Source organism: Furipterus horrens, unplaced genomic scaffold (genome assembly GCF_987537825.1).
Source record: "Furipterus horrens unplaced genomic scaffold, mFurHor1.1.pri manual_scaffold_5, whole genome shotgun sequence".
Classification (NCBI taxonomy): domain Eukaryota; kingdom Metazoa; phylum Chordata; class Mammalia; order Chiroptera; family Furipteridae; genus Furipterus; species Furipterus horrens.
The window spans coordinates 183,095,291-183,116,226 of record NW_028327175.1 but is presented as its reverse complement, the minus strand read 5'-3'; the positions used below and the strand labels follow the sequence as shown (position 1 = coordinate 183,116,226).

Genomic DNA, 20,936 nt, shown 5'->3' with positions numbered 1-20,936 from the left:
AGGGAGAGAAAGATGGATGTGAGAGAGAAACATCAGTTGGTTGCCTTTCACACGCACCCCAACTGGGACCAGACCCGCCTCCTAGGCATGTGCCCTAACTACGAATGGAACCTGCAGCTGTTTGTTTGTGGGAGGACGCCCAGCCAACTGAGCCACACCAGGATGAGATTAACTTTTTAAAAAATCAGTGAAGTTTGAGTCAAGTAGATGACCTTCTAACCTTCTATAATCCTCCTATAATGTGGGTAGGCCTCATCTGATCAGTTGAAGGCCTTAATAGAACAAGGACTGACCTCTCCTGAGCAAGCAGTAATTCTGCCAGAAGACTACCTTTAGACTTGAACTACAAATCTTCCCTGAATCTTTAGCCTGTGAGCTGACCGCATCAGACTTTGGGCTCACCATGCTTCCACAATCATATTTATGTAAATATAAGTTTCTGTTTCTCTGGAGAACCCTGACTAATACACATCTCATATGGTTATAATGAAGATTAGACAAACTATAGCCTCACGGACAAGGCAGGACCAGTGACCTTGAAAACAGCCTCAAACTTCTGCTCCTTCCTGTTTCTTCCCCATCCCACCATCCACCCTGTTGCTCAAGCCCAACATGCAGAAGTCACCCTTGACTCCTCCCTTTCTCTCACCTGCCAACATTAGCTCCAGATCCGTCCACTTCTCCTGCCTCTACTACCACCCCCTGTTGGAAAGCTCCCCTCGTCTCTGCCCGGTGACCCTCACTTCCTCTTTGGCCCCTCTGCTTTCACCCTTGCTTCTCCACACTTTTGTCTACGTCACAGCTAGAGTGAGTACTTGGAAACGTACCAAATAATGAGCTTTTCTGCTTAAATCCCCTCCCTGCAAGGGCCTTCCTAGCCCAACCAAAATAAACACCTTATCCCAACCTACAGAATGTTGTGTGCTTTGCCCCCCCCACCACGCCATCCTGCCCTGAGCCTCTACCCTCTCCTGCTTCCCCACCCCATTCCCACCCCAGCACTCTGCTCAGCCATATCTTAAACACATCAAGTTCATCCTCTCCATATGATCTTTGCACTTGCTGTTCCCTTTGCCTGGAATGCTCTTCCCACCTGGCTGGCTCCTCAAGATTTCTGCTTAATTATCACCTCACAGAAGCTGCCCCCATCCTCCATCCGCCTTACTTTTTCCATTTTCCATGCACAGCACTGAGCACACTCTATCTCTTGGGTTTTCTGGATTACCTGTGTCCCACCAACTTGAGAGTGAAGACCTCGCTGCAGGCCTCACACCCGGGACTACCACCCCACTCCTGCCTTGCGCTTGTTGAACGGGTGGGTGGATGGAAGGGTGCTGGGGCCTGCAGGTCACGAAGGAAAGGTCCCTGTGGCCTCAAATCGGGGAGGTTTCGTGGGAAGAGGAAGAGTTTTTCTGGCTGGGGACGGAAGGACTGAGTGTGGCTTGTTTGGAAACCAGAAATTTCAACTGATCTTATTGAGCACCAGCTGTATGCCAGGTACTGTGTCAGGGGTTGAGGTTACAAGCATGTGTCTTTCTGCCTTTGAGGAGTTTGCAGTCAGCTGTGGGTGAGGAACTGTATTTATAAGAATATATATTAGACAGAGGCTACAACATGGTCACCGGAGGAAGAGAGCAGTTCAGGTCAATGGCACAGTGAGTGCAAAGGCCCTGGGGTGGGAGCACACTGGCCTGCTCAAGACAGGGCAGGGGAGTCTTGGGGTAGAAAAGAGGGGCAAGGTGGTCGGAGATGAGAACGGAGGTGAATCTGGGGCTGGGGGGAGCAGCACAGACCATGTAGGGCCTTGAAGGCCATTTTAAGGATTTTTGACTTTCACCGTGAGATGCAGAGCCACTAAAGGGCCCTGAAGAAAGGGAGACATGATCTGACTTAGATTTCAGAAGCTTTTTTTCTGACTGGTGAATGGAGAGTGACCAGGCAGGCAGCCAGATGAGAGATGAGGACTCCAGCAGCAGTGGAGGGGCTAGATTTTGACGACTAGGGGGAGTGGGGCTGTGAGGGGCAGTTGATCTGGGCTTCCATTCATAGCCCCACATGTTGCTGGTCATGTGACCTTGGGCAGATCCCCTTCACCTGGGCTCTGTTCCCTCACCTGTAGGAGCTATATACTATATATTAAGAGATTTCTTGTAAGGATTTGATTTACATGATTGGATAGGGCTGGCTAGGCAAGTCTGAAATTCAAGGGCAGGCTGGGGTTGTGGTCAGTGGTGAAATTTCTTCAGTGAAGCCTTAGCTCTGCCCTTAAGGCCTGTCAGCTGATTGACTCAGCCCTCCTTTTCCCCTCCCCCAATATCTACATAATCTCACTGAAAGTGAACTAATTAGGGGCTTGATCACATCTGCAAAATATCTTCCCAGCAACACCTAGGTTCTTGTGCAGCTGAATAACCAGGGTCTATAGCCTAGCCGAGTTGATGCATAACATGCAGTTGTTATCAGAGCAGCTGCCTGCAGGAAGGTGCAGAGGGCTCAGGGCGGTGATGCTGGTGGAGGGCTTCGTGCCTGGCAGTAGGATGGGCCTGTTGCCAGGACTGGCTTCCCCAAGGTGAGCACTGCACCAGGAGCTCAGGGGCTGGAGCGAGCTCCCCAGAGCAGGGGCCTCTCTGCAGACCTGAAAAGGTGGCATAGTGCTCTTGGTCCTAAGAAGCCACCTTCTCCAGGGCCCAGGGCTGGGGAGTTCTGAGTTGCGCCACTAGTGGGCACAGAAGGCCACGGAATCCCTTGGAATCGACCTGGTGCTGGGATCCTTGCCAGGCAGAGGGGCTGGGGCTCCATCCCACCCAGGAGTTCTGTGAAGCTGCCCCTGGTTTAAATGCAAATGAGGTTGCTCAAGAGTGTTTCTGAGTTTGTTCTCTTGGGCAAGTGTTGATGTTTGTCATGAAATCCTGTTTACTTTATACTTTTCCTTGGAAAATGTGGTGAGCTCAGGCCAGCTTCGATTTTAGTGCTCATAAAACTTGCATTATTATTATTGGACAGAGTTAATGAAATCAGCGTTACTGAAGTTACATCAAGCAGAAGCATGTTTTGCTTGTAGGTGAGAGTTTAGGTTTTGGCATCAGACCAACAGGGTTTGAACCCCTTCTTTGCCATGCGTTTGTACTGTAATTGGCAATGTGACCTCTGACCTTAATGTCATTATATGGAAAATGGACGCAAAAATTGTGCCTGCCTTGATTAAATGTATGGATTAAATTAACAGAGGGCCTGACACATATAGCAAGCTCCCAATAATAGTAGTTGCCATTTTTGTTTTAATTATTGATGGGTTCTGAAAGGAGGGGAGAACTTGGTCTTACCTTTGACGTGAGAGTAAAAAGACCCACTAGAAGCATTTACTTCCATTCCGTGAGCCCTGGCTGGGCCCCAGAGGAGATGGGACCTAGACTCAGCCATTGCAGAGCTTTCTGCAGAATTAGGAACACAGACCCAGGGGCCAGAACACCTAGTTCCATGTCAGCTGTGCGATCTTGGGCAAGTCCTTACCTTAACTGAACTTCAGGTGCCTTGTCTGTGCAGTGAGATAACGATAGCACTTCACCAGGTTGTTTGGGGCTAGGTTACGAGTTACTGCCTATGAAGTGTTAAGTCCAGCACTGTGTCTGGCACAGTAAACACTCTCTAAGGGCTAAGCTCCTTTGATTACAAGTAGGAGACAGCACCTGAGGTATCCAGCTCTCAAGCAGGAGAGACCACTGGCTGTGGCACTTGCCCTCCTCCGTCAGACGAGGGAAGGTGGGGCGTGCACCATGTCATAATGGCCAGTGAACCTCACAACAACCCAGGCAGGTGGTCTTGTACCCCACTTTATAGACCAGGAAAGCAGGTCAGAGAACTTGCCCAAGGTCACCTGGCCAGGTAGGCAGGGGATTCAGATCTGGTCCTTCTGATCCAAACCTCCTTCTGCTGAAGTCTTTTCTTCCCTGAGTCAAGGCCAGATGATCCACAGGTGACCAGGACTTGAGCTCTGAAGAACTCTAGCAGGCAGTTCCTATGGGAGGGTCCTATCCCAAGAAGAACCAGCCTCCTGAGATTTTAGAAGGAACCCCTTGATCACAAAGGATTCCTAACTAGATAAAGAACGCCTTTGCAGAATGTGACTAATATTCCCTTAATTTCTCTTTGTATGCATTTAGTTCCTGATGAAGTGAATTTTCTTAAAGCAAAACCCACCCATACGTACTAGCTGCTATAGAAAGTTAGTTTGCCCCCTCTTTTTATAAATGAAACAACTAAGAGAGGGGCTGCTGCCCGCCTAAGGTGAGGGGTGGGCAGAACCTGGGGGGTCCTGCTTGCCACACTCCCGCAAGCCCTGGACAGGATGGAGGCGTGAGGAGGCCCATTGTGCAGCAGAGAGAGCAGCTCTGTAAGACTTCCAGTGTCTCCTCTTCCCCCAAGGTGATGCCCTAGTAGGACAGGGAGCAAAGCCATGGACGGGCCTGCTCTGCTCACCAGCCACAGAGGGAGATGGACGCAGACAATGCAGCCGGATGGAAGGCAGCAGCCTCACTCCCCTCCAGAGTACAGGGTTCCCTGAGGCTTTTATTCCTCTTAAGCCTTGCTAGTCTCTGACCTCTTGGGGCTCACAGTTCAACTGAGAAAGCAGGGCATTGTCAGAGAATCATTAAAGAATATAAGACAGGATGAGCCCTGGCTAGGTGGCTTAGTTGGTTAGAGCATCATCCCCATATGCCAAGGTTGTGGGTTCGATCCCTGGTCAGGACACATACAAGAATCAACCAATGAATTCATAATAAGTGGAACAACAAATTGATGTCTCTCTCTCTCTCTCTCTCTCTCTCTCTCTCTCTCTCTCTCTCTCAAAGTCAATCAATAAATTTTTTTAAAAAATACAAGGCAAGATTGGTTGTGATCCTCAAGCTGTGGGAGCCATATAAAAGGGGGGGCTAGCCAAGATGCAAGAGGCCAAAGGTATGTCCTGCAGGCTAGAAGAGACTGAGGTGAGCAGAGAGGTGGGCAGGTCCCTCTGGTCAGGGGGCCGGGCATGAGCAGGGACTTGGAGGCTGGACTGAGTGAGAGCAATTGAGGGAAGGAGAGATGTCCAGCTTGGTAGGAGAGGAGGGCTAGGGAAGGGGAGGCAGGAGATGAGTCTGGAAAGGAAGCCTTGGACAGTGTATCAGCAAGACTGTTCAAAGCCATTTCCAAGGCTTTCTTGTCTGCTGGAGCCACGCATCCACCATGAGGAAGCTCAGCAAACATGGCCAGGATATTCCTGGCACCGTCCAGCGGCCAGTTCCACAAGTGGACGTGTCTTACAAAGGCATCGTCTTTGGCACATCTCACCCGGCCTCGTGTTTTAAAACAATTTTTAATTTTCATGGCTCCAGGTCCTCGGCCTGATGTCACCCCTAGAGTTCAAAGCCCACTAATTAGAAACGAAAGGAGGCTGATTGATTGGGCAGCTCCACAGCCAGCGCACATGGCAGCGATGTGATGGAGAAAGGAAGCATGCTGCTCACGTGTGTGTGCGTGTGTGTGCCCGTGCCACGGCCCCCACGGCCAGAGCAGCACAGCCCCTCGGCTCCGCAGAGCGGGGATGGATGAGCAGCGTGCTCCCAGGATGGCGGCAGCTGGCTGGTCCCTTCGCCCTCCCTGCCCTGCTTAGTTTCTCTCTGCCCTAGCTTCTCCTGCTGGGCACAGAGGCAGGTGGGCTGGGAGGGAGCAGCGTGTGCAAAGCCTGGAAGTGTGCTTCCGAATCCTGCTCTACTTATTGACGAAGAGGCTCCCAGGCCCTTCCCAGACCTACAGAATCAGCGTCGCTGGGGGCAGTGCCAGGAAATAGCATTTTGACAGGTTCCCAGGGATTTGAGATCAAGCCAGGGTTGAATTTTGGATGGGTCATCCACGTGGGTTGGCGGTGGTGTTCAGGGAAGACGGGCAGTGGGGCGGCAGAAGGATTGGAGTCCTGGTGATGGGCAGCGACTACACGGGACTGCTTTCTTGCAGATGCATTCGCTCGTCTCCCAAGTTGGGGGGCTGGGCCAGCATGGAATAGAGGGGCCAGTCAGAGGACAGAGAGCACTGGCCCAGCATTTGGGGGCCTGGAGAATGGCTATGGAAGGGGCCTGCCCAGCCGCTGGCCTCCCTTTCGTCTCATCGGGAGGCAATGACAAGACTCCATCTGCCTTTTATTTCCATACGGCTTTTCTTCTTGGGAGAGGAGGCACCCGCATCGTGGTCCAGCGCAGAAATCCTTCCCACCGCGGCCCTCAGCCAGAAAATAACTTGTTTCTCACTTCGGCTTTTGGTTTATAGACATGTGACAAAGGAGGCAACATTTCCAGTAATGACGAAGCCAGCGGAAAAACAGAGATTTGGGGAAATGTGCTCTACTTATTGTTTTAGCACCTTTTTCTGATCTAAAGTTACTTTGTTTAGAAATAGAAATGTGGCGTGTGTAACTTAGTTGGCTTGTGGCATTTTTGTAATTGGTCAGTTTTGAAATGTGAAGGCAAAGAAAAACTTTCCAAAGTTTCAGTAAGATGGAGATGTTTTCATGGAAAAGAGTGGCTTTTCCTGACTTTCTGCTTTGCCCCCTGGATCTTATCATTGCCACATGTGACCCCAGCAGCTGGTATAAAGATGGATTTTGTTAATGTTAGACCTGGAGTCTTATACCAAGAAAACTCAGCCACATCAAGAAGTTCTTTGACTTCCCTGTGCCCAGAAGGAAGAGACACACCTCTGTGCTCCTTCCCCAAAGTGGCTCCTGGCTCACACGTGTGGTGTCATAGAAGCCCCGGAAGGTGTCTGGAGCTGCCTTTCTTGTTATCTCAGGTCGCCCCAGTTCAGCCTTGGAACACCTTAGGCTCTGGAGCATTGGATCTGGGTCAGGGCTGGGTGTATAGCTGTTCCTGGTAGGAGGGTGAGGTCCTTGTAAAGCTGTGATGACAGGCCGGTGACAAGAGGCCAAACCAAGACTTTGTACATTGACCACGGCCCCCCGAGGAAACCGTGCACATTTTAACACCCCTTGTCCGAGTTCTGTCTTCTGTTCTCTCAGCCTCCCTGGAGCCTATTGGCTCTAAGGGCACCTCCATGGGTTCTCATGTGCACTTGATCATGGGGTTCTGATTAAGAGGGCCCTGTCCCCAACTTCTTCGATGGCCCCTGATGCTCTCTGCTAAGCCCATGGTTCAGTCGACCCTGGTAGCAGCTCTCCTGGAGGCAGGAGGGAGGCCTTGAGGGCCGAATTGATGGGAAGCAGGTTTCTGCATGGACGCTGGTACTAGGCTTCCCTTCTAGGACCAGATGGTTTCTGCCAGACCTATAGCTGACCTCACTGCTCTGCCATGGCTGCTGTGTAGATCTGTCCAGTGAACATCTGAGCACTTCCTCTGCACCAGGCTCTGCAGTGGAAGCTTGGGGACACTGAGGTGGATCCAGTGAGATCCTTGTCCTCAGGACTCCCAGTCAAGTCAGGGAAGTAGGAAAGTAAACAGCAGTTATAATATCATGCCCAAGTGCTGGGATGGCAGTGGGGCAGAGTCAGAGGGAGGCACACAGCCCTGCCTGGGGGTGTTGAGGGAGGCGTCTGCCCCTGGTTCGCGGAGGTGTTTAAATGAGTCAGCCTGGAGAAGAGGGAGAGCACCGTGCACAGGACCGCTGGGCGCTCTCAGCATTAGCTGTCCGAGTGCGCCGCATCTTCTAAACTGGGCTGAGGCATGTCCTCTGCATCCCGGAGCACCGACCAGTGGTGCTATTTCAGAGATTCTGTTGCAGAAGACCACTCCTTCAGTAAAGTTGTTGAAGTTCTAAAGTTCTAAGCATAAAATGAACATATGTGCCTGGGTTGGCGAGAACTTACCCCAAGACCCTTTCCTTATCATTAGGAGGACTCACTTCCAGAAGTTTCCTGGGTGATACAGGTCCTTGCCTGTGGAAGGAGGGCAGTCCTGACTTAACAGCACCGGGGCCATGGGCCCCCAGCCAGATGCCTGGCACTAGGAGGGGGCTGACTAACTCTGACTAATAACTGGTCTCGATGAAGAAAGGATCTCCATCCAGTGGGTCTCTCCAGTAGTTGATGATCGACCAGAATTAACACAGAAAGAACAGCCCTTTCATGTCACAAGTGAAGACCAGGGGGACCCAGAGAAGTGGTCCCACCCTTACCCCTTGGGTGGCAGGCCAGGACAAGGGCCCTCTGAACACTGGGTCTTCTTTCTGGCTTCTCTCCCTGGAGAAGCTCTGCATTATCGAGAGGCCCTGAGCTGTGTACCAAAGGATTAACCCTGTCTTCTCCAGGGAGCTCTCAGACTCCTGACGCGCCCAGCTGCGGCCTTCTGGGCATAGCTGGGTCACGTGAGAGCCCGATGTGGGGATTTCCCTAACATTGGTGTGTGTGTGTGTGTGTGTGTGTGCACGCGCTCACGCACACATGCCCATATGCACACATGTGCTGTGTTGACGTGGCATCTGAGAGCTCAGGGGATTAGTCCTGGCCCTCGAAGAGCAGGAGAGGGCTGGGGGTGGAGGGAGGCCCAGGGGCTCCGGGTGCACTCTGAGCCCTGCTCCCACCAGACATCATAGATAAGCCAGTTGTTCTTGCTTAGACTCCCGTTTCCTGCTACATCCATCTTGCCATAGACCATACTGGTTATGGATAATTATTTTTAAGTCTCTTTGAAGGGCTTTATAGCAGATGCTGGAAGCCAGCAGTCTTCCAGGGATGTTCTGCCAGGCTTGGAAGCCTGCCCATGAGCCACCCTGCCCAGCGTGAGCTAGGCTCAGGGTCTACCCCAGCCTGTATTTGGCTTACCAGGCAAAACCTGGACTGACCACAGTGAATGCACATCCTTCCATTGGCCGCTGAGGATTTGTTGGGCACATCCTGCTGTGTTCAGGTGCTGTGGGGATGCTGACAGGGTTGACTCTGAAGGAACTTAAGATCTGGTTGGAGAGACTCATAACAGATTTTGATTAAGCACCTACTATGTGCCAGACACTTGCTAGGACTGTAGTATTAACCAAACATTCTGGTGCCAGTTGACACAGTTTGTGAACAGTAGAGATCCTGCCCAGGGAGAGGGAGACTGGCAAATCTTGCAAAGTGGGTCATCCTCAACTCTGCCCCTCATTCCCACCCCCATTCGGCTCCTGTCGGTGCCAGCATCCAGCCAGCTGTCAGCTGAAGCATTGTGAGCCCTGCCCCAAACTCAAGACTCAGCCCTGATGCATCCCCCACCCAACTCTAGCCCACTCTGCCTGGCCTAAGCATGCCCTCTGGTCGGTCTGGGCAATCTCAGGGAGTGGCAGCCCCAGCTGTGCCAGGAAGGTAGATGAGGGCATCCCGCTGCTTCCCCAGACCTACATGACTCCTGACACAGACAGGAACACCTGGGAGAGGATCTGTGATCATGAGCATCTGTGCCTTGGTCCAGAGCTTAGAGAGGATGGTAGAGAGTCAGTTGGTCATAGCAGGGGCCCCAAGCTGTGCACGTGGTAGATGCTCATTACATAGTTACCAGTTGACGTATTGATAATCTGATAGCAAGAGTCCAGTCTTGAGAACAAGGCGTTCCACTTGCTGTGGCCCTGGGCTGACAATGTCAGGTCCTGAGTCCATTGCTGTTGACTCCATCGCTCACTTGTGGCTCTTGCAGAGACAGCCAGGGAGGGAGACAGACTGCCGAGCTGAGGGCCTGCAGAGCCAGCAGCTGCTCTCACTCCATCCTGCTGCTGCTGTGTCCCCACAGCTACGGGCTTTGTCTGGGAGATGTCCCAGTGAGTAGGGGAGGACCACCAAGGCAGACCACTCCAGGGAAGGAAGTGGCTGGGATGCTGGAACTCTGAAGAGGGTTGAGTTTGTCTCATCTCCACATACCAGTGCCATAGCATGGGGAGATGGGAGAACCTGAGAACTGAGGGGGAGGCTGCAACCCAAGGGGCTGCTGCGGGGTCAGGCAGCAGCTGCTGGGAGTGGAGGCTCAGAACCCTGCCGGCTTCCCCGCCCAGCAACCCTCTGTCCACCCCCGGTGCCTCTGAGTAACCACAGCACCTGTCTTTAACCAAGGTTCAGGTCATTTCAGCAGGTGAAGGGAGGATGGGAGGCCTGCCCACCACCCCTGCCAGTGTAACCCCCTCCAGGCAGCTGCAGTGCCCCTCACCATCCTTGGCCACTCTGCCTGCTCCACGTAGGCTGGCTGTCCCTGCTGGCCCCAGCGCTGGCCTAGGCTGGTGCCCTTGGACTTAGTCCCTAACAGACAGTGGAGTGGCTTCAGGCCCAGCCCAGCCCCCACCCCACCCATTCCGCACCTGAGCGGGGGAAACTGACTGTTCTCTGACTGCATGGCTGAGTGGCCAGAGGGTCAGTGGTGAATTCCTTCCCCGGGTTGGGCTGCCCCACACAGACTCCGGATTCTGGGAAAGGCAGCTCCAGGGAAGGAGGCAGGCCCTGTCTTACTGACAGCAAAATGAATAGGAACATGGCTGCATTTACAAAGAGAAGCCCTGCAGAAATAAATGCACCTCCCTTGGCCAATGGCCAGGAAGGATCCAGAGAACGTAGTTCCCTGTTTTAGGCCCCTTTGTTCCCGGTTCCCAGCCAGCCTGCCTAGGCTCAGGCCTGGTTCACCTCTTCCTTGCTGTGGGGCCTTGGGAACAACCTTCACTTTCCTGGGTCCCACCTTCTGTATCTGTAAAATGCAGATTGTTGTAAGGGTTAAATTAGATACGACTCAACATGTTTCGCACAGTGCCCAGCATGAGTGTTGAGAAGGTGGCAACTGGTATAACTGTTCAAGCCCCAGCCCTGCCACTCACTTGCTGTGTGATCTTAGGCAAATTTCTTTCCCTCTCTGGGCCTGAATCCCCACATGCTTCTTCCAGCCTTTCGGTTACCAAGAAATCAGAGATGTTGGGGAAGGAGGGGACCTAGAGACAAGCAATGGCCTCTCTTCCCATTTAGGATTGCCTTCTGTCTTTAAGATGACATCCACCAGAAATTTCAACCCTACTAAATTTCTTCTTCAGTACTTCCATCTATTTAGCACAGAATTCTGTGACCCAGAAACCTCTTGCAGCACGAGCTATATTATTTGGGGGGCCTCTTGCTCATAAGTTATTAAAGGTTTCAAATGGGGGACATAAGAACATTAAACCAAGTGAGAGTGGGCCCTTGCCCAGATTACAGCCACCGGAAGCAAGTCCTGCCCGGGATGCTGGGCCAGGGCTCTGCGCTGCTGCTGTAGCATCATTAACCCCTCACCCCACCCCCACCCCCCACCCACCACCCCAGTCCAAGGCCATGTTTTTTTCATGCCATAAATATTCATGACAAGCTGGAAGCTGCTGCTCACCCTGGAGCAAGCTGCATCCCGCGTGAGCAACAGCTCCCCCACTTCCAGACTCCCAGACTTCTATCCATGTGACTGGATTGCAAGTCATGTTTGAGCTGTTGCTTGCTCGCGTGCTTAGCTGTCTTAATCTGGGCCATCCTTTCTCTGGATGGCTTTATATCGCTTTCACTGTTCTCTTTCCCTGCTGCTCTGAGCAGGATGGCCTATTTCAGGCCCCCTAAAGTGAATAGATAAGCAAGCCAAACTCCTCCTTTGTGAGGGACTTCTAGCCCTGCGGGGCTGTTGTAAAGGTTTGAGCTACTGTGTGCCTGTGGCGGTACAGTCCCTACAGCAAGAGATGTGCTCGGTGGAAGCGGAGCTCCTCCTATTACTACCTTTAAAGCACAGGACTAGTAGTTGTCAGCCCTAATTGGCTGATGGCCTGAAAGCGGTGGCTGAGTTTCCTGGTGGCCTAGTCAGAAAGGAAAAGAAATGTGGAGTCTCTCGGAAACCTAAGAAACAGCCCTGTGCAAAGTTTAGTTGTGCAAAAGGAGAGAAAAGATGGAAACACAGCACATCTTTAGAGACCAGTTCAAGGCTGTCGTGAGGTCAAAAGAAAAGAATTCCCAAAGAGAGAGAATGGGAGGATGTGGACAAGATGGCGGCGGGGGATGGATTCATTCCATTTGGGACCCCTGGCAAGATCTATGCTTCTTCCCCACTTCCCTGGAGCCCAGGGCGGGGGCTGTGTAAGCAGATAAGGAGAGTGACCTTGCCCTGGTCCCCTGAGCCCTCGTTTGCTTTCATTCTCTGAGGGGTTTGTGCTGTTGGCTGTTCTCACTCCCATCTCTCCCACCTGGGCTCGAAGCCCACTCTGGATTTATTGGTTTGGATGGATGGAACTTGCTTTACACCAGGGAAGGAAGGATTCCTGGAAACATGGTTTGAGACTAGATTTGGGTAAATTGAACCGAATTTTCACTGCTCTGGAGTTACTCAAAGATGAAAGAAACCTTATGATGAACCAGTAAGAGCCTCAACTATGCAGGTGATTTGTTTTGTTTTGTTTTAATGTAGAGCTTGGGTGCATGTGTGTTTGGGAGAAGTGGCCTTAACGTCAGGGGCACCTGTAGTACTGTTCTTTGACTTCTCATCATCCCCTGGATCTGGTGAGAATCAGGTTTGGCATCTAAGTGTCCTCAGGTCACTGTATTTGGCCAGGACCTGCAGGCACCTGGTTTTCTCTGGGCCTAGGTTCTTGCAGGTCTTGCAAGCCAAGAGGAATGGTTTTGGCAGGGACATAAGTACTGGGGGGATGGCCAGCAGAGGACTCTGTCTCCACGCCGGGTGTCCTCCAGGCACACACTGTTTTAGTCACCAGCTCTCCCACTATCATCCACTTCTGTGTCCCCCTCCAAAACCTCTCACAGGCATTAGGCCATTTTACTCTTAAAACAACCGTACAAAGGAGATGAGGTAGGTATTTTTATCCTCATGTTACAGAAGGAAAAGAGGCTCAGATATTTGCCAAGTGCCCAGAATCTGAGCTAAAAAAGTAATCATAAGAGCAAAGATTTAAAAGAAAAAAAATTCTTGCTCCAGTTTTCTGCCCTCCGTACCTCCTGAATTATTTGCTTTTTTTTTTTTTTTTTTTTACTTGAGTTCCTATATATTAAGCATGTGTTCAAGTGGTTCTCCCTGGAAAGGCAGTCTGCTTCTCTAGAAAGATTCTTTTCAGCTGTGGTGCACTTGGCATTATGGAGACTAGCAGGTTTGTGCTGGAAGAGTCTAGAACATCAGAGAAGTGCCCTGGAGATGCCATGAACCCTCATGCTTGATCTCACAGATGTGAGCATTGAGTCCCAGAGAAGTCAAGCTACTTGCCTGAGGTCACAAAGCTAGTTCTCAGCAAAATCGGTTGTGCAGCTTCGCAATCTGATGCCCCTGGACTTGCACCAGGCAGTGTGACACTGCTCTGGATGGCCCTTGGTTCTGTCACCAAAGGAGAGGGAGGCAGAGACCACAGGGAGGGCAGGAAGCAGTTGGTTTGTGTCAGTCACAGCTGCTCATTTGGCTACGCCTGCCTCTTGTGCCTTCACCCCATCTCTGTCTTCCCATTTTCCTAGCCCCGAGCCAGCAACCTCATCTGCCTCCTGGCTGAGGGCTGGGGAGTGCAGGCCAGGGGCTCTCTGCTCATTGTAATGAGTCTGAGGGGGTCCTTCCCACCCTGGGAGACAGCTTGCTTGGGTGGGTTGGAGAGAAAGCACTCCAAATGGGGGGGGGGTATGAATTGGGGGTGGGAACCATGGAACTGGATTAATTCTGCGGATCCAGGGGACTGGGAAATAAATCATGTTTTTAAAAAACTTTCTTTTAAAAAAGACAGGCTCATTTCTGGTTCGCTTCCCATTTTCCTTTGGAGCAAGAAGGGAAGGCCTGCTTGTGGGGGTTGACATGAGCTCAGGCTGTACACTTAGTAGGGGCTCAGTTTCCTGTCCAGCTGCACTGTCTGCCCAAATGCCCAAACCCCAGGGGCCAAGGGCATCAGACTCTTCGAAATGATTCAAAATGGATATAAGAGAGAAACAGTGATCAGCTGCCCCTTGCAGCACCCCGGCTAGGGGCCAATCCCACCACTCAGGTATGTGCCCTGACCAGGAGTCCAACCCGTGACCTTTCAGTTTGCAGAATGACACCCAACCAGCTGAACCACACTGACCAGGGCTCAAAATGATTCTTGAAAAAAATTATCCTAGCAGCCAAGACCTTGTTCGCATTTAGTCTTTGTGGGCCAAGGGTCCTCACTTCTCTCCTACAGTTTTTGGGCATCTCCCCTTCTCACATGGCTCTCATCTTCTAGCATAGGGGTTGACAAACCTCTGCCCATTCCCAGCCCACCAGATCGTTTTATAAATAAAGTTTTATTGGCATACTGCCCACTCACAGAGTTGAGTAGTCTCCATAGAGACCACATGGCCCACAAAGCCTAAAATGTTGACTCTCTAGCCCTTTACAAAAGATGTTTGTCAGCTCCTATTCTAGCAGAACAAGTCTTCCTGGCTTCTCCAGGTCCAAGCCAAATAATTTCCCTTGGCTCACTAAAAGGGGATCACACTTTCCAAAAGGTTTTCTTCTGAAGAACCCAAAAGAAACCCAAAAGGAAGGTGTGCAAAGTAACAAAAGCGAGCAGAGAGGGAGAGAGAGATATGGGTAACCTCTTTGCTGAGTTGGCACATGGCTGGGTGGGGCCAGATGGGGTCGAGCTGAGCCTGGCATGGCCTTGCTGGGGGGCAGTCCCTTTGGCCACATCTGGGGTATAACAGCAAGAAGTTATAGCCCCAGCAAGATATGGCAGCAAGCAATGAAGTTCCGTATTCTGAACTCAGACCCACTTGGCCAACTCAGCTGAGAGCCTTGGAGGGCCTAGGTGCATCTAGCTTGTCTGGCCCTACTGGGGCAGGAAAGCAGGGCCAGCATAGCTCCTTCTGCCCACGGAGGTTTCCCACTGCAGGCCGGTGGGAGGCTCTGGCCACAGAACGCATGTCTTTGGGTGCATTCCCTGGGAGTCCTTCTACCCCCACTTTTCCAAATGGCCTGACAGCTGGGGTTACCTTTGGGGAACATCCAGCATGAGCACCATCTGGTTCTCATCCTTGCAGCTCCAGGAGTGCAATTTTTCTGATGCCCCAGAGCTGATTGGACCAAGCTCGTGGGAGGCGGCAGCTCACGGTCACTGAGCACTGGCTGTATACCAGGCACGGTGCCCAGCACTTACCACATACTCTTTTAATCCTCACAGCCACCTAGGAGGTAAACTTATCATTTCATCTGGATTTTTACAAGTGAGGGAATAGGTTCAGAGAGGTTAAGGAACTTTCTCAAGGGGACAGAGCCTGGACTGGGATCCAGACGGTCAGACTCCAGAGGTCTCAAATCCAGAGAGGCTCCAGCAGCCTTGCTGAACCTCTCCACCGGAGCCCCACTCTTGGTTTACAGGAAGAACGGTGACATGCGGGGAGCCAGCCTGCCATCAGAAGGCGGCTTGCTGCGCAAGGGCAAGTTAGGTGCTTTCAATGGTGAGTGGCAAACTGGTCACCGGAAGCCTGTGTCCCCACAAGAGGTGGACACTGTATTAGCTGTGTGACCTTAGGCAAGTTACTTAACCTCTCTAGTTCATTTTTCTCATCTGTAAAACGGAGGGAATACCTTATCATTGTAGGTATATTGTGAAAAACAAGTGAGTTACTATATGTGAGTGCTGAGCATGGTGCTCAGTGTACAGTACATGCCGTGTAAATGCTGCTTTTATGATTATGATGACTGTCTGTCATTGGGTCACGCAGCAGTCCCGGCCAGTGCTGGGTGGGCAGTACAAAGGTTTTTCTCTCAACATTTGTACAAGGGTTTGTATCTCAGCTTGCATCTCAGTGTTTTCCCTTCGCTGTCCCTACTGCAGCCAACACTGCCCCTTGGGAGGGGATGAGAAGTTCAGCAGAGAGAGCCCTTGCCGGGGTATTCCCAGACCACGTTCTGTTTCCAGCCACTCCGTACTTGCGGGAACTTGGGCTGGTTACTGCCCCTGTCTGAACTTACATTCCTTCCCTGTAAAATGGGGCAAAAAAAATCAAGGGATTATCATGGGGAGTAAATGAGCCACTGTCCACCAGGAGTAGACTGTCAGTGTTTATGACATGTTGATCCTCTAGAAATGTTCACCCCATTGATTAGACTAAGAGCTTTCTGCCTCATAATGTTACTGTATCTTATCTCACGATCATAGGTTGTTTCAGGTGCTTTGACTTTGCTTCTCCCTCTTGGCAGGACGACAACTTTTAACCTCATTTCACAGATGAGGAAACTGAGGCCCAGAACAAACATGACTTCTGACCCTGGAATAGGACCCTCATCTCCTCTGGTCACTAAAGGTCCCTGTCCTTCTGTGTTGGAGTTGAGGTGTAAGACTCTAAAAGGAGCATTCTTCCCATTCTGTCAGGGCCTCTTTCTTCCTCAGAGCGCAGGGCTGGGGCAAGGGCTAGAGCAGACATCAAGGCCCAGTGGTGTGGTCCCCCAAGCCTGCAGATGGGCCTTGGGCTCTCCAGCCCTGATGTTTGAAGCTCCAGGCTTTTGCTGCTGAGCCTGCTGGCCTGGTGAGGCTCCTCAGAGACACCAAGCCCTGTGGGGCCAGCCACCCACATGGCCAGAGAGGAAGGTCCAGGCTGCCTTCTCCAGGGCAGTAATCACCCACGGGCCCTGTTCCAATCGAGGATTGTGTGGGCTTCTCTGTGCTCCAGAGGACGCCTGCATTTCGGCAGACACCTCATTATCCCTGTCCCAGCCGGCTGTCCCAGTGCCTCTGTAATCACTCCAGCCCACGCCCAGCAGCCAGCCCAGGGCCAGGAAATCACTCCCCTCCCCTCCCCCACCTTCCGCTAGCGGGCTCTACTGACGTCTAAAGCCACTCACTCCACTCACCCCGTGGACCTCCGGCCTGCCTAACGGTTCTCTCTCCTCTGATTCTCCTCTGCTGCTTGCTCTCGGGGACTCGGAAGTGTGGCTGTCCAGCTGGGCTGAGTCTCCCAAAAAGGACGTGACAGGTACTGCCCATTGTGCATGTGAGTGCATGTGTGTGAACATGTGCGTCCCAGGCATCCGTGTGTGGGAGCCGGTGCTGCCGGCCCCTTGCCACATGCTTCCTTGAGATGCGTAGCAGCCATTGGTCGGCATGCCCGGCATCCTCTCTGCCTTCTCTTGCTCCTCTGCTGCCTGTACTCTCTGCCTGTCTTTTGACCCTTTTTAGGTCTCTGGTCTAGCCTCGGAGCCTCCTGATGGGCAACAATTACACCGCTCAGTGTGTAAGCAAATGCACTCAGGACCCAGAGTGTGTGGGTTTGAATCCCAGCTCTGCTACGTCTTGGGCTGTGCTGGCTTGGCTGGGTTATTTAACTTCCCTAGGTGGATGCCATGCCACCTCGTGGGGGGCTGGCACACAGCGAGTGTGTCTCTATCACCATCTTTGATAGTTAACTCAATGGGCTGCCTGTGAAATGGGCCACAGGGATTATTAATCTCACTCCAGGCTGGCAGTGAACCTGAGGCGGAGTGCAGAAGCCTGGCTCCCTGGGGTTCTCACTGGAGCGCTGGAGGGAGCTGCAGCAGAACAGGGGGAGTCCTGAGACTGTGATGGAGGTCGCAGCCCCCATGCCCCAGGGGTACAGAGCATGGAGCTGCCTCTGGCTTCAGGGCGCTTCCCAAGCTTTGGGCTGCCTGGCCCAGGATGGCCCCCAGAGACTGGGGCCTGTGCCCTGTATCTCTCCGGGTGAGCTGGGCTGCTTGCTCTTCATCTTCGATCCTACTGGACAGTTGCAGAAAAGCCTGGACAGCAGGGTTCTCAGCTGCTAGAGGGAGACGGAGGCAGGAAGAGGACGGGATTTCCAGAAGGCTTTTCTAAAAAATGGAGCCCCTCCATTTCTGAGAGTGCTGCCTGACCCCCCTCCCCCATTTCTCCAGCCCAAACCTGAAAGCAGGGGTTTTAGCTTGAAGATTGGGGAACAAGGCAGAAGGGTCAGAGGTCAGAGCGATCTGGGCCAGCCCCAGGGGTCACAGCCCCAGGCTGAGCCGCTCCCTACCATAGCTGTGGGCAGGGATGAGGAGGCAGACATCCTGAGAGGGGGACCAGAGCAGAAGGCAGCTTGCCTGTCCCAAGCCCCTTGCAGTCACCCGCCTAGTGTTGCCTATGACGAGGTCCTGGGCCTGAGCTAATAACTGGGCTCCTGTCCCTTTTTCCCCTCTCCTCGAGCCAGTGAGCCAGAGCCCACTTGGCCCACAACAATACATTTTATTCACCAAACGTATAGCCTGGCCGCCCGGGGGCCTGTGGAGAAGCCGACAGGCCAAGTCCAGCCTGGGAAGAACCAGTTGTGAGGGACGGGAGGAACCTCGGTGGGATGCCCAGGGCTTGTGGGTCTTAGGGCACGGAGATTGTGGGGAGCCTGGGGCAGGGGCCACCCCAGGGCTTGGCTTCTCAGGAAGAGCCAGCTTTGGGGAGCGAGAGACTAAGAGGAGGCAGTGGTGGGCCTGGGGAAACCAGCTGAACTCAGACTCTAGGGTTGGGGTCTTGGGTGAGTCACCAGGTCTCCCCATCTTGGTTTCCCCATCTGGGATGTTGGAGTGTTTGATGAGCCAGGAAATTCAGAGATGACACTGGGATCCTTGAAGGTGAGGGTCTTCAGGTTGTTTCTGGCAAGCACCCAGCACCTGCCAGAAGGTGGGATCTGAGAGGGTCCTACTCCAGGGACACAGCCTCAGCCCTTCTCCTGACACCTGTGGCCCTTGCCCTGAGGTGCCTGCTGGTTCCGAGGCTGTAGAGGCACCTAAACCCCTCCTGCTGCTCCCCAAACTTCCCACTGCTGTTTGCTTTGTAAACACTGTTTACAGTTTGCATAGGGCATTAACCCTGTCACCTCATGCTTGGAACCACCCTGGGAGGTAGGGATGGTTCCTATTTACAGATGACGAAGCTGAAGCGCAGAGAGGGTAAGTGTCCTCCCCAAGGTCACAGGGCTGGCAGGGACAATGCAGGACTGGACCTCAGACCCTCAGACTCCAGTTTTATGCTTTTGCTTCATGCATCTCAGGCAATTATGTCCAGGGCCGTGTCCTACGGCACCAGTCCTGGGCCGTCTACTCCCAGGAGGGAGACTTGTCTGAAGCACGTGGTCTGGCTGGGCAACAGTACCCCAAAAAATTCAGTGCAGGCCGGGAGCAAGCACTGTGGGTAGAGTGATCAGGCGACTCTTGGAGGGCAGAGATAGTTGGGGGAAATGGGGGCTGGTAGAAAGGAAGGCATCCCAGGAAGGGGGAAGAGCTGCAGCAAAGGCTTGCAGGGAAGTGCCTGCGCAGAACAGTGTGTGGCCGGCACAGCGATGCCCGAGGCGCACACGGCGGATGATGACTGTTGCCTAGAATAGGAGGGTCCTGTGTCAGGGAACTGGGGAAGCTCAGATTGTCAAGAAAGAGCGAACTTGAATTTGGCCTTTATTCTATAGGCCACAGGGATCCACTGGAGGTGTCGGAGCAGGGGACTGACTTGGCAAAAGCCTCGTTTAGAAGTTTAAGTTGGCAGCCAAGATCGGTCAAGAGCCAGGGATCCATCCAGGTGGTAGCTGGAGGAGTGCAGGTGTGAGGCAGGGGTGGGCAGAGCCCCGGGGAGCTACCAGAGCCCCAGCAGATGGAGCCAGGGGCACTGATGAAGGCACAAGGGCCCATCCCTGGATGAGACTCTTGAAAAGCCCCCTTCCAACCTGGGAGGAGCCCTCCTCCCCAGAAGGGTCCACCCCTTTCCCATGCCTCTGCCAAACCCTTTCCATCTGTAGACAGGAGTCTCCCTCCACTGCCCCTCCTCCTCCCTGGGGCCAACTCCTTCAGCCCCTAATTTTCCAGGCCTTGGCTGGGAGGGGATCCAGCCTCTGAGGGATGACATCACCCACCCGCCCGCCTGCCGAGCGGTTTCTCATTCGGATACCTGCTCGCAGCTCACGCCCACCAGGGCAGCCCTGGGCAGGCAACACCCTGAGAGGCAGATGCCTGAGTGAGCAAGCTGGGAGCCTGCATGTGCTGGGGGCCGGAAGGGCAGCCAGGAGGGCAGAGTGTCTGTGTATCCATCTGCCTGTCCCCCAGCCTTTGGAGTAGCGTCCCAGAAGTGCTCTGGAATGCCTGCAGAACATTTCTTTAACTTTTCTACCTGTGTCCCAGAGAGTCAGTCTTCAGAAAGCTCAGGCCAATATTCCAAGGGGCTGGGGGGAAGGAGTATGTCGATTTTTCCCCTCTTTGAAATCTTGTCTCAGATTTCCTTGGCTTGGATTTAAATGAGCTGATGTCTCTCCACTCCCCCACACCGCTGCTTGTCCTCTCTGGCAGCCTCTGACCACTTGCTCCTCTGTACCTCTGTTTCCTGTCTCCCCTTACCCCCTTCCACAGTTTAGTTGTCTGGTTTTCCCAAATTTCTGAAGTGAGGCTCTACCTGGTTTATCTGCGTCGGCTCAAAACAAACCATAAGTCACTTTATTCCTCTGCCTGCCAGTTCCCTCATCTCACTCATTTCACAAACCCTTGCTGAGTGCCAGCCACCTAAGTGGGCCCTGTGGGTTGGTCAATAGGTGTGGCAAGAGTCAACAAGTATCCCACATTCCAGGCTTTCTCAAGCACCAACTGTGTGCCAGGTGTCTGGGGATAGGATGAAGCAGGGCCCCTCCTTGGAAACCAGGGGTCAGGGGTTCTCTGTAGGCTGGGCACAGTGCAGAAGTTCAGGACACAGGCTCCAGTGCCAGGTGGGCTTGGGTTCAATCCCAGCCATATGACCTTAGGAAAACGGCTTACTCTCAGGAGCCTCAGTCCACCTGTGTGTAAAATGGGGCCGTAACAAGGCTAGTGCATCGGGTTGTTGTGAGGATCAAACCAGACGGCGAGATGGTGCAGTCGGCACTTGGCACAGTGCTGCCCACAAGTGAGCACTAACGAGGCTTGCGGTTGATTCACGGTGTAATCCAGATGCTCTCAGGGTTTGGAAACTCTCTAACCTGCTGCTGGGGAACTCCTCTTCTGTTTGCATCTTGA

The 20,936-nt window shown here is 52.9% G+C and overlaps 1 protein-coding gene across 3 annotated transcripts in view; it reads left to right on the top strand.

Moving 5' to 3' along the window:
• Nucleotides 1-20,936, top strand: part of SH3PXD2A (SH3 and PX domains 2A) — a 220,794-nt gene that overhangs the window by 147,684 nt on the left and 52,174 nt on the right. The window contains exon 7 of one of the 3 annotated variants that reach the window (XM_090278546.1): nt 16,874-16,918. The exons of the other annotated variants lie outside the window; for them this stretch is intronic. Coding sequence (XP_090134672.1) covers nt 16,874-16,918 — 45 coding nt within the window. The remainder of the gene's footprint in view (nt 1-16,873; nt 16,919-20,936) is intronic. 3 annotated transcript variants of the gene reach the window in all.